General features: G+C 42.1%; 1 protein-coding gene across 5 annotated transcripts in view; it reads left to right on the top strand.

Moving 5' to 3' along the window:
- Positions 1–12,554, top strand: part of ARHGAP32 (Rho GTPase activating protein 32) — a 942,023-nt gene that overhangs the window by 589,835 nt on the left and 339,634 nt on the right. For all 5 annotated transcript variants that reach the window (XM_069224492.1, XM_069224494.1, XM_069224495.1 and 2 more), the window contains 2 exons: positions 11,288–11,365; positions 11,938–12,019. In XM_069224492.1, the coding sequence (XP_069080593.1) occupies positions 11,288–11,365; positions 11,938–12,019 (160 nt within the window). The remainder of the gene's footprint in view (positions 1–11,287; positions 11,366–11,937; positions 12,020–12,554) is intronic.

The raw sequence follows: 12,554 nt of genomic DNA on the forward strand, positions 1-12,554 counted from the left end.
TACAAGCTGCAACTCAAGATCCAACACATCCTTCATCTCATCCAAAACATAGAGCAAACAACAAAACGAAGAGTAACTATATCGAAAGTCTACATCACGTTACATAATCCTTCAGATGTATAGGTAAGCATGTGTCCCCTCCAAGAGCCTACATGCTTTCTCCTTATCTTCACCATTTACTGAACACCATTCCCACTACTAGACCGCCTTAGATTGAATTGGCAACCTGACATTACTTCATTTGTTTGCTTCATTAAACACCCTGTTGTGCCCCTCACTTCTCTTCTCAATTAGGATTGGCAAATCTATTCACAGCGTTCCTAGACCTATGCACATACTCCATATCCTACCCACCATATCAGCACCAGGGTTTACATCTTTCATTCCATAACAATACCCTTGAGCTTTCTTCATTTACACAAATCCTGCCCATCAAACCTCAATTCAGTTTTCCTTTGGAGCGCTCCTTCATAATAAAAGAATCAGCAAAACACAAGTACTCACATGGAATGTGGCTTTTCCAACTCACACTGTTAACTGTCAGTCCAATCTTCCAGTAATTACTCTTTCAGAGCACCCACAAAATCATTGCTTCTGGAGTGACACAAGGGTATTTTTTTTATGCTTCACTCCAAACAAACTAAAATATACTCTGCTTTACCCAACACCACTGAAGTCCCATTGCCCATGGCCAACTTGTGAAGAAATTGCCACGATTAAACACATCCCAAAAATCATTTACAATCTTGGGACTGATGTTGTGAATAACATTTTCCTGGTGCTTTTGGAAATTATAACCTTTCAGACCAAAGTATACTTTGAATTTCCACCTGAAGCCAGTACAGACACCTGAAAGCTCTTCCACAAGGACTTTCAGATACCTCTACTTGCTTACCCAGACATAGAACAGGCAATTACTAAACAAAAAACACCCTTACAAGTGTTAAATAGGTCTGTCATGCATCGAACACCCAGATTTCTCCCTGATTTGACACTTCATGATCTCATATCAATTACACTTTCAGTGAACCAACAATAAAATAATACTTGTCAACATGCCACCATCTGTTGTTAGTTCATCTGCACATTTCTCCTTTTCGCCCACTCTTCTCTGATAATGTTTACCACATTGTACAATACCACATTCTCTAACAATCCTGCCTTTTCCTGTTAATCAACTAGTAAGAAGATGAGCCAAGATCCAGGTGAGACAGAGCACAAGGCAGCCATTGCATCTTGCATGTGTCCTTGACCTCAGTGGAGTGTGCCTCTGTTGTGGCCCTTAATCCCCTGAACTGTATGCTCCATTGTCTGTCCTGCTGCTATGCCAGGGCTTAGCCTCTGCAGTGCTTAGGTGGGGGAGAGCTCAGACTCTGCCCTTGCTAGGCTTTCATCGCCCTAATGTCACTGCTGCTGCTGCATGCATTAGATGAAGATGCAGAGCTGGGAAAGGAGTGGCTAGAAAAAGGTTTAGCCACTGGGATTCTTTGCCACTTCCCACAAGTGATGATGCCAGAAATATGAGGACGGCTTAGAGGCAATGGAGCTGTGGCCTCCAGTTGCACATTTGTGTCTCAATCTGTGTGCTAAATGTGGGAATTAATGTTTCATTGCCTGGGTATGTGAGTTTATGCCCAGTGTATGACTTGCAGGAGGCCAGGAGTTTAGTAAGGGGGCTAGGATGCATAATACAGGTCTTGAACATACCCTGGAAACATTATGACATAAAGGATACCACAACCATAACGGGGTCCATCCATGACATAATGCACTAATAATAATAGAATGCCTATAACAGCTGTAACAGGGGGCCCAGTCCATGACTGGCATTTGGGGTGATATATTCACAGCCACAATATGGTCCCATCCATGACATGCAGGGAGAATTCAGGATGGCTTTGTAACAGTCACAAGCATAATCGCGTCACATCCGTGACAATTTGGGGATTCGTGGAAATGTGTTGCCTCCCTCAGCTATATTAGGGGCTCATCCTTGAAATACTGTGGATCCTCAGGATCACTTTCTGGCTATCACATGCATACATGGGGCCCATCAACGAAGAAGTGATAAATAAACAAATAAAAAAACGTGCAGGTTCTACTTCGAAGCACTTTTCTGTTTTAAATGTTCCTGCTCTGACACTCCTGGGCCTTGATAAGCCACTTAATATGTCTGTTTGACCATCCTCATGGTCCGTGGACTACAGGGACCTACATCCACACCCATTTTGGGAGCATAGCTCACCTTATATGGATTTAACCCAGTATAGACTGCACATTGCTGTGTTATAGGTGAGCAGATTTGCAGCTGAGCTATGAGCAGGGCCTAATTTCAGGGCAAGAGGCACCATCGTGATGTCATCACTGATGCCATCACTGAGAGTGCGGCTGAACTTTGCTTTCTGATAGCTCAGGTATAAAGATTGTAGCAGCAAAGATCACTGTGTATACGGATGACTTTAGAACCAATGTCCTCATGGAAAGCGTCAGACCTAACACTCAGGCTCTCATTACGACTTTGCGGTCTTTTAAAAAGAACGCTGAAGCCGCTGCAGCCAGTATACTGCCAGTGCTGGCGGTGTACTGCCTGCCCTATTAAGAGTTTTCCACTAGGCCAGCAGGCAAAAAAGTGTTTCCGCCCGCTGGCTCCGCAGAAAACTCACCACAACATTGACACTGGCTCGTAATTGAGTCAGCGGCAATGTTGTGTGGTACATCAGGTGCAACAGCACCTGTCGCTCATTTCACTGCCTGTAATTCGGGCAATGAAATGCGTCATGGGGCCCCCAGCATCCCTTTTCTGCCAGCCTTTGCATGTCAGTGAGACCCCCATGCAGAGGCTGTCGGAAAGGGTACCCGTAATCCCCCGGGCGGACCATGGTCCATCTGCCACGGTCATAATAGGGCGGTCGGACCGCCCTGTCTGTGGTGGTCTGACCACCTTTGCAAGTGTGGCGGTCTTGAGACGCCACACTCGTAATAAGGGCCTCAGTTCTCAGTTTTACAAAGTGATGATACAAAAAGCATGACTGCAGAAGCCACACACCCTCACATAGAAGGGCAAGGATCATACGATGAATATAGTTCTGCAGCCTTTTCCTACTTAGTATTTTGCTTTAAACACGATCAATAAATGTTTTCACCCAGCATAAGAGTGTGGAGACATGCGGCATCAAAACCTCCCCCAACAAGTCAACTTAGAGTCACAGTATGGCCCCACAAGGAAAACACCAGTCTGAAATAAAGCTAAGGATGTTATTACAAGCTCAGACACCATCATGTAGACACTTCTCAAGACAAAGTTATAAAGATGTAGAATCGCCAAGTGTTGGCCAACATGACGGGAAAGATTCAAACAAACTAACTTAAAAAAAAAACTAAACATTTGACAAAAACAGTACAAAACGCCAGAAGAATAACCTGATGTACAGAAATAGGTGCTATTGAGTTCTTTTAAGCATTAAGGCAATTTAAAATCATGTAAGCTTAGCTAGACAGGGCAAGGAAAAACCCTACAGATTAGTTAATGAGATGTTAACGAGCTGGGCTGAACACCTGGGCAAAAAGGTAAAAAGAAAAAATGCAAAAAGAATTTGGAAAAATGACTTCTGGGGCAAAAGGTGACTAACCAGGTTTAGCAAAAGAAGGTAAACAGGGAAAGTGTCAGCTTGTCAGAAGCTTAGTCAAGAGTTTTCTTCCCGGGGCCAGGAGAAAATGTTCTAAGTATCAGCAAAGCATTTCAAAAGGATGGGTGTGGGTAGAGACGACTGTACCTGTCAGAGTTCAAGGGGTCCAGTAAGAAGGGTGGGATGGAGCAGACTACTGCTGAGGGGAAGGCGAGGAGTAAATGTTGCATATCCAGCTGGGGAATGGTATGTTAAAGTACATAGTGAAAAATAATTATTTCACCCATCACTCGATATGACGCAGGAGTAATTGCCCAATGGAAGTCAGTCATGCAACATGGATTGCAAGTTCAGTGAAGATTCCCACTACTACATGCAAAAAACATGTACTGTGCTCAAGGTTAGTTTCTCAGGCTCACTATGTGTAAAACAATAGAGCATCCATTACCAAGCTAACATTGCATGGGAACAAAGTCTGGAAAAAAAAAGTTAATGTTAGCAAGAATATCTAAAACATTTTCTGCACAGTCAGGAAACGGGGCCTTCCAGGCCTCACTTAGACTAAATAAAATAAATCAAAACGACAAATTCAAGTATACAAGTTAATGCACATATGACATTCCAAAATATAAATTTATCACTGATAAGCTTTGTCAGTGTTCATGTTACGATAGAATTAACAATAAATAACCCTGTTAATACATTGCTTTAAGTGTGGTGCAGAACTGCAATTTTCAACTTTTGCATGTAATAATTAAACCCTTTCTTGAAATCCTTTTATTGTTTTAGTGCACACTATGAATTAACACCATGAAGAACAATGCAGAAATAGATTAATTAAGCATGAAATTTAAAAGCTATACCGCAACACTTTTGTCTAGTGACCTACGATTTATGCACATTAATATGGCTTTCAGTGCACCACTTTACAACTAATCTATGTGTATTTGAATTAAAATGCATAGACTGTCATGAATAGATGATTATTGTGATGTCAGGAGTAACAATAAAAAAAATCTACATTAATAGTTAGCAACCATGCATAGGCCCAGAAGAGGTCCATGCCATGTCTTTGATGAAACTGAAATGCCTACAGAGCATATAATTACACAGAAAAGCTCGAATTTTGTGTATGAGCTGCAGGTAGTGTATCTCAGAAGGATGAGGAGGCAGCCACTGCTCTGTGTTTCCAGATATGTGCTGCAGACAGTACTGCATTGACTGGTTATGAGCCTGCATATTTGTTCATATAAACCGAGGATCCCCAAGTTCAACTTCCATTCTTACTGGTGCCAGAGCAAAATGACACATGAAACTTATGGTGCTGGACACTTGGCAAAGTCACTGGCATGAACTATGATCACATATTCAGTGGAATAATATCGAACTGTGCTCATTGTTTCACACAATGCATTAGAACAGTGAACACTGCACATAACACGGAGGCAAAGTGTATTGGGCAACTCTCACACATGTGTGGAAGGAGCACAATCCCCACACTGCTTTCAGATAATTGAAGGCCAAGATTCTTGGTAAAAATCTGTTCTTGTGCCGGCTTACAAACAAACACAAAATTTCATAGGGATGGGCCAACAACATAAAATAAACTTCATTCATGGTGTGAACTACAAAGGCAAACAACCGAAGGCATCCACCATATCATGACATTTCTTACTCTCTCAACTGCTTCTTCATACCGCAGCAGAGTTTACTGTCATCTAGTTAACGGTGTGCACATTATTTCCGTCCTGGTGCAGACAGTAACACCACATTAACCTTTTTGTCTGCTGTAATAAAATGGTCAGAGTAGTGGATCCTCATCTACTCATGGGCATGGGGTGGGATTGTATTGTTAGAATGGTGTGTTTCAGTGATGAGAAATGAAATTGCCACAGAGGTGAGGGAAATTCTGAAAAGTTACTTGGAATGGCTTATTCAAAGAAAAGGTACATAAAAGAGAATGTATGTATTATATTCGCTACACTTTCACTACTCTAGGACACCAGTGGCTGCATGTTGTGTTTGTCGAATACCGTCTTTGAATTTCACCTCAGTCCTGACTTAGCTGCCTTGAGGACAGTCAAAAATTCATGCGTTTTCTGCCTGGTAAGATGGGTCACTGAGGTAAGCTTTAGAAGCTTTTACTAAATTAGATGTCACAAGTTTGAACGCAGGTGTGGTACCCTAGGAATCTGGGTGCGTGCGTGTCCGGCACGAGATGAAGGTGAGAATGTTGTGTTTGCTCGAGATGCGGCTTGTGGAATGTGGAGCGACAGTTGAAGGGGAGAGAAGAGGACGCTGGTTGGTGTAGGGCTAATCGTTTGGCGTATTACTTAAATAAATCATCACCACTTCATTTAACTTTTGGTGTTGTTCGTGACTACCTCTCTGCCGCCCCTCTTACATTGGCGACAAGGTGAAAGTGGAACTGATTGGTTTCTGTCTGACAACACGTCTGTGGATCTTCGTGGATCTTCTCTGTCAACTTGTTCACGCCCAGGTATTTCATTTTGTGCTGGCGTGTTTATTTTATTTTAATCAGCTTCAGTTACCCTTCGAGTTTCGGCGCGCGAGAGCCAAACGCGCAACCCTAGCAACAGCAGCTATAGAAATAACGCGTCTCGTGCTAGAGGCTTATACGCGCAACCCTAGCAACAGCAGCCATAGAAATAACGCGTCTCGTGCTAGAGGTTTATACCTCGCCAGGAACTCACGCGCACCCCGACAACAGCAACTTTTGACGCTCATTGACATTTTGTGTCATCTACTGATGCCAGTCTGCTCATGTAACCGTAACCTACAGACAGCCTTCATCTGTTCCTGTTTATTTCTCTGCAATATAGGTAGTCACGTTTCTGCAATAGAGGGTTCATCATTGATTTCGGTGCCACTTCTTAATTCAGGTTTAAACAGCTTTAATTAATTGCTTGCCCTTTTAAACTATTTAAAGTTACTTTGTATAAACCTGCCGATTGTGGAGTTGTCTTTCACTGGTCATCATGCAGAATGTTCCTGCTGCACCGTTTTTTTTAACCTCTCCTGGTGACCCACCCATATCATGGCAAAAGTGGAAAAAGGTTTTTAACAACTATGCTAGGGTGTGTGGAACTTCATTAAGTGCTGAAAGGAAGACTTCACTTTTAATGCACTGTTTAGGCACTGAGGGCCAAGAAGTCTTTGAGAACCTTCCTGATCTTTCAGATACAGACTCTACTGGCCTCAACAAATTTGATATTTGTCTAAAGAAACTGGACCTGCATTACTTACCAAAAGTAAGTACAGTTCTTGAAAGATACCAATTTGGAAAAAGGATGCAACGCCAAGGTGGAACAATATATTACTGAGCTGAGAAGGCTTGCTTCTACCTGTGCTTTTGGAAATTCTTATGAAGAACGTTTGAGGGATCAATCCATGCTTGGCTGCTCCTTGGAAAAAGCAAAGGAGAACATGTGGCAAAAGGACAACCCATCTCTAGATGAGGTTCTAGTGTTGGCTAGAACCTGTGAACACTCCAAGAAATGTGTTGAGGTACTTCGAAAAGACTCTACTGTATTTGACACAACAAGGGATGAAGGAGCGTCGGTGAAAGTAATACATTGCAATAACACTGACAGTAAAGTTGGTGGAGAATCAGTAAAGTCAAAGAAAACATTTGCTGGGAAGTGTTTTAGGTGTGGGAATGTTGGTCACATGGCCAATAACAAGGAATGTCCTGCCTGGAAAATACTCTGTAGGAACTGTGGTAGAGTTGGTCATCTTGCTAGATGTTGCAGGGTGAAGAATAACACAAAGAAAATAAGAGAGGTGTGGTGTGATGGTGACACAGATGGTGCTGAAGCAGTGAATGTCGTTCAGGTTCTACAAACTAGTGTTGGGTCTTTTGATGGTCCTGTAGAGTCAATCTTGGTTAATGGTAAATCCCTCAAAATTTTATTTGATTCTGGGGCAAAACTTATTTTGATACCTAAAATATTTTATGATCAGTATTTAAAGGGGACAGTCGACTTGTTAAAACCTGATGTGTTACCTAAGGGTTATGGTGGCGAGCCAATCAAGTTGTTGGGTTACTTTTGGGGAACGGTAGAGTTTAGGGAGCGTGTCATTCCAGCAAAAGTGTACGTCTCTGTAAAAGGGGACTCTTTAATTAGTTGGTTTCATCAACGTGATCTCAGAGTTTTGCTTGATCCAAATGAAGACCCACCTGTTAGGCTGAAGGATAACCACACAGTTCAGTCTGTTTCGGAAGATGTGGGGGTTTGGGTGAAGGAGTTTCCAGATGTGTTTAGCAAGAAATTAGGCTGTCTGAAAAACTATGTACACAAAATTAGGCTAAAGCCTGGTGCACAGCCGAAGGCAGCGAAAGTGAGAAATGTACCTCTGTTGGTGAGGGATAAGATGAAAGCTGAGATCGATAAGCTCATCATGAATGGGATTATTCAAGAGGTTGAGGCTTCAGAATGGGTGGCACCAGTTGTTATGGCAAGGAAGTCCAACGGCGAAGCTAGCCTATGTGTTGATCTGAGAGATCTAAACAAGTCAGTCATAATAGACCACTATCCTCTTCCAAATATTACAGAGTTGTTGTGTTCGCTGTGTGGGGCAAGTCACTTCTCAACCCTAGATTTGACCTCTGCTTACCATCAAATTAATTTGCATAATTCTTCCGAGGAACTTACCACTTTTATAACACCTTTTGGCACATTCAAGTTCTTAAGAATGCCGTTTGGGTTGATTTCTGCAGCATCTGTTTTTCAGAGGGCCATGGAAAGGATTTTGAGAGGCATGGAAGGGGTGAAAGTATATCAAGATGACCTTTTAATCACAGGGACTAATCTAGCAGAACACAACAAGAGACTGAGGATGGTTTTAGAGAAGCTACGAGACAGTGGCCTGACTCTCAAAGCTGAGAAGTGTAAGATAAATATTCCCAACATTGAGTACTTAGGTCATGAGATTTCGGTGAAAGGAATTCGCCCCAAGGAAAGTTTAGTCAATACTATAAAAAAATTACCCAGTCCACAAAATAAAGAAGAACTTGTAAAATTCCTAGGAATGGCGGAGTTTTATAATAAGTTTGTCCCACGCTTTGCTGAAAGAACTTATTACATGAGACAATTGTTAAAGAAAAAAGCAGAATTTAAGTGGGATCAGGTATGTGAAAGGGAGTATCAGGACATCAAGGTGAGCTTAGATAAGGCAGCAGATTTAGGGAGCTTTGATGCACACGATGAGATTATTGTGATGACTGATGCCAGTTCTAAGGGTCTTCGGGCGGTTTTGTTACAGAAAAAACATGGTCAAATGAGGACTATTCTTTTTGCATCCAGATGTTTGAAGGGAGCTGAATTCAATTATTCGGTTGTTGAAAAAGAGGCGCTTAGTGTCTTTTGGGCAATAAGAAAACTGAGGAAATTTTTGTGGGGACATAGATTTCAGATTGTGACTGACCACAAACCTCTGGTAGAGGTATTTACAAAAAAAGGAATAGAGTTGATCTCACATAGAATCAGGAAGTGGGTAGTGGCATTGCAAGAATTTGTATTTGTAATCTCTTATATGCCGGGGACATTAAATGTTCAGGCTGATTGTCTGTCGAGGTTGTGTCCAGACACGGGAAAAGATGATGAGATCATTGAAAGAGGGTGTTTTGCGGACATTGTAGCTGACGAGGAGATAAAGGTCTGCGTTGTCACTGAGGGAACAATCTCCGAACCAATGTGGTTGGATGAATTGTCGAAAGACGTCACCTTGCAGGATGTAGTGAGTAAAATTACAAATGGTTGGGGTGTCAAAGAGAAACTGTGTGAAGAATTAACAGGCTACTGGCAGGTCAGGAATGAATTGTCCGTAGTTGGTGGGTTATTGATGAGAGGCAGCAAGTTGGTTCCACCAACTAGCTTGAGAAAGAATCTTATCAATTTTGCTCACTCAGGCCACTTGGGCATCTCCAAAACAAAGGAGAGATTAAGGAACACCTACTGGTGGCCTGCCATGGACATCATGGTGGAAAGGGAAGTGAGGAACTGCTGTGAGTGCGCTTGTTCAGATAAGGTATTAAAGTGTAGGGTTCAGCCCATGGTCATACGTGAGGAATCTTCCGGTCCCTGGGTTGACATAGCCTTGGACATTTTAGGCCCAATTAAACTGAAGTCTGTTGACCGGTATATTTTAGTCTGTATTGACATGTTCTCCCGTTGGCCAGAAGTCAGAGTTGTGAATTCGGTTGAATCAAGAGACATAATTAATTTTCTTGATGACCTGTTCGAAAGAGAGGGTTTTCCCTCTACTTTACTGACCGACAATGGGGTGCAGTTTGTTTCTGATGCAACAGAGTCCTTTTTAAGAGAAAGGAATGTGGTTCACAAAAGAGCTGCTCTTTATCACCCAGAGTCTAATGGTGTTGTTGAGCGCTTTATAAAAGTGCTGAAGCAATGCATGCAATTAGCACTTATTAATAATATTGAGTGGGAGGGTGAAGTAAAAAAAAAAAGGTTCGGGAGTATCGTTTGACGCCACATTCCACTACAGGGGTGACTCCTTTTCAGTTATTCAAAGGTAGAGTTCCTTACAGTGAGATTGAACCCAGATGGGTTAATGAGAAAAGAAAAGAGGTCAGTGATCAGGTTGATAGCATTGAAGGTTGGAGAGAGAGAGAGAGAGAGAGGTGAAAGAGAGAAGAAAGTTGAGGTATGATGAGCGAAAAGCTGTTAAAAGAACTGTATTACATGAAGGGGATTTTGTTAAGATAAGATCTCCAAGGAAGGAGGGAAAACTATCTAAGTTCAAGGGTCCATTTAAAGTCATAAGACTGTTTAGGAATGCAGTGAAAACAGAAGATCATAGGATATGGAATCTGAATAGGGTGGCTAAGTGTTCGGGACCCGATGTAGAAGTTCATGACTCTCAAGGTATCTCACTGGATGTTCCGTATCACTCCAGGTGTTACGAAAATACGAGGCCCAGCTGAAACTCGACCAAAAAGGAATGTTTCAAAACCATCATGGTTCAGTGACTATGTAAAATGAACTGTGAAATGAACTGTGTTCTGGGACATCTTTATTGACTTTGTGATGCAATGTTCTTTCAATTTGTCTTAGTTTGTAAGCAATACTAATTGTTCAAGGGCCATGGGTAGTTTGTATTTTAGTTTTGTTATTCTGATATGGGGAAGGTGGTGTGGTATCCTAGGAATCTGGGTGCGTGCGTGTCCGGCACGAGATGAAAGTGAGAATGTTGTGTTTGCTCGAGATGCGGCTTGTGGAATGTGGAGCGACAGTTGAAGGGGAGAGAAGAGGACGCTGGTTGGTGTAGGGCTAATCGTTTGGCGTATTACTTAAATAAATCATCACCACTTCATTTAACTTTTGGTGTTGTTCGTGACTACCTCTCTGCCGCCCCTCTTACAGCAGGCTAGTCGACTAACCCTCTAATTCTTCTAAGGTCAATACACTGAGTTCCATTTCGATGGGTATTTAGTAATGCCTAATAATTCCATCACTTCGGACGACAAATTAAAGTACCAAGTGATGTATAAAAACAATTATTGTAATTACGCTACAGGTCTTAATTTTATATTGTCTTTCGATCCAGCATATTTTGTAGACTTGTGAATAAACCTTTCTTTAGTTGCACAACTCTAATGTGACACTTATATTTTGCAGGTGGGTGACATAGTGTCGGTCATTGACATGCCTCCGAAAGAGCTCACTTCCTGGTGGAGGGGAAAACATGGATTTCAGGTACCAAACTGAGAAGTGTCAGGTGGGGGTAGGTGGGGCCTCCAGAGGAGCACTTATGTCTGTGGTTCTTGTTATGGATCTTTGTTGAAGATGCCCATTACATCTGGCATTTCTGGTCTGTAAATTGGTAAAATAAGTGTTTGATCTGCCCCCAGTTTACATTTGCAGAGGCTTCGCCTAACCTTGTTAATAGATTCTGATCGATCTAAAACGAAAATATTAACCTGAGAACTGTGACATCAGACGAAAAATGTCAGGGTTATTAAAAAGTGTCCCACTCTCCAATAGGCCGGTAGGGACTATAAAGGCTGTGGTGACCAAGACTAGACTAGGATCAGCACAAACAAGAACCTCCACTCACCGTGGCCGACTTTCTCTCGGTCAGTGAACGCCATCTTGTTGTGACAAAGGTTAGGCAGTGAACAAATGCTCCCCTTGATCAGGATGATGTACCTCTGTCTTGACGGTACCAAAAAAGCACTGCTTAGAGTTAATGGCTTTGCCGGTTAGTAAGTGTGCGGATCCGGTGTGACCTGGCCTTCAGCCTCTCTCCTTTCTCCTCTGTGTTGCAGGTGGGCTTCTTTCCAAGTGAATGTGTCGAGCTAATTAACGACAAGGTTCCTCAGTCGGTGACCAACTCTGTGCCAAAACCTGGTATGTCTTGCAAAGAATGACTAGTTTATTTTGTGTAAACAAATCTGCCTTGTCAGTGTGACTTTCATTCACCATTTATTTCACAGTTGTCATTCTCTACATGTCTCTACATCTTCTCTCATTTTCATCTCTCCGTGCATCTGCTCATTTCTTTCTCACACCCCTCTTGTCTAGATTCCCTTAATTCCCCAACGAATACTTATAATCTGAAGTGGATCTTCGATGCATTGGTGCTCATATATCTTTCAGCACTAGATGCACAGTAGTTCTGCTTTTTGTAATAAAATAGTTTCAGTTCCAGAATGACTATTTCCCCCATATACTTGGTGACAAATATTTACACCCTGCTTTCACTTCTCGGCATCTGGATTTTTAGAACTGGATTATATTTGGTTGTAGTCCACAGACATTCCAATGCTCCTTTACCAGCTTCTTTCTCTCTGCAGTTCATGAGGAGCACGTGTTTACGTTTGTGTGTTTTTCCTCCGTTTGTTATTTAAAAAAAATGCTTTCATTTTTGGAAGGCCCAGTTGCA

Source organism: Pleurodeles waltl, chromosome 3_1 (assembly GCF_031143425.1).
Source record: "Pleurodeles waltl isolate 20211129_DDA chromosome 3_1, aPleWal1.hap1.20221129, whole genome shotgun sequence".
Classification (NCBI taxonomy): domain Eukaryota; kingdom Metazoa; phylum Chordata; class Amphibia; order Caudata; family Salamandridae; genus Pleurodeles; species Pleurodeles waltl.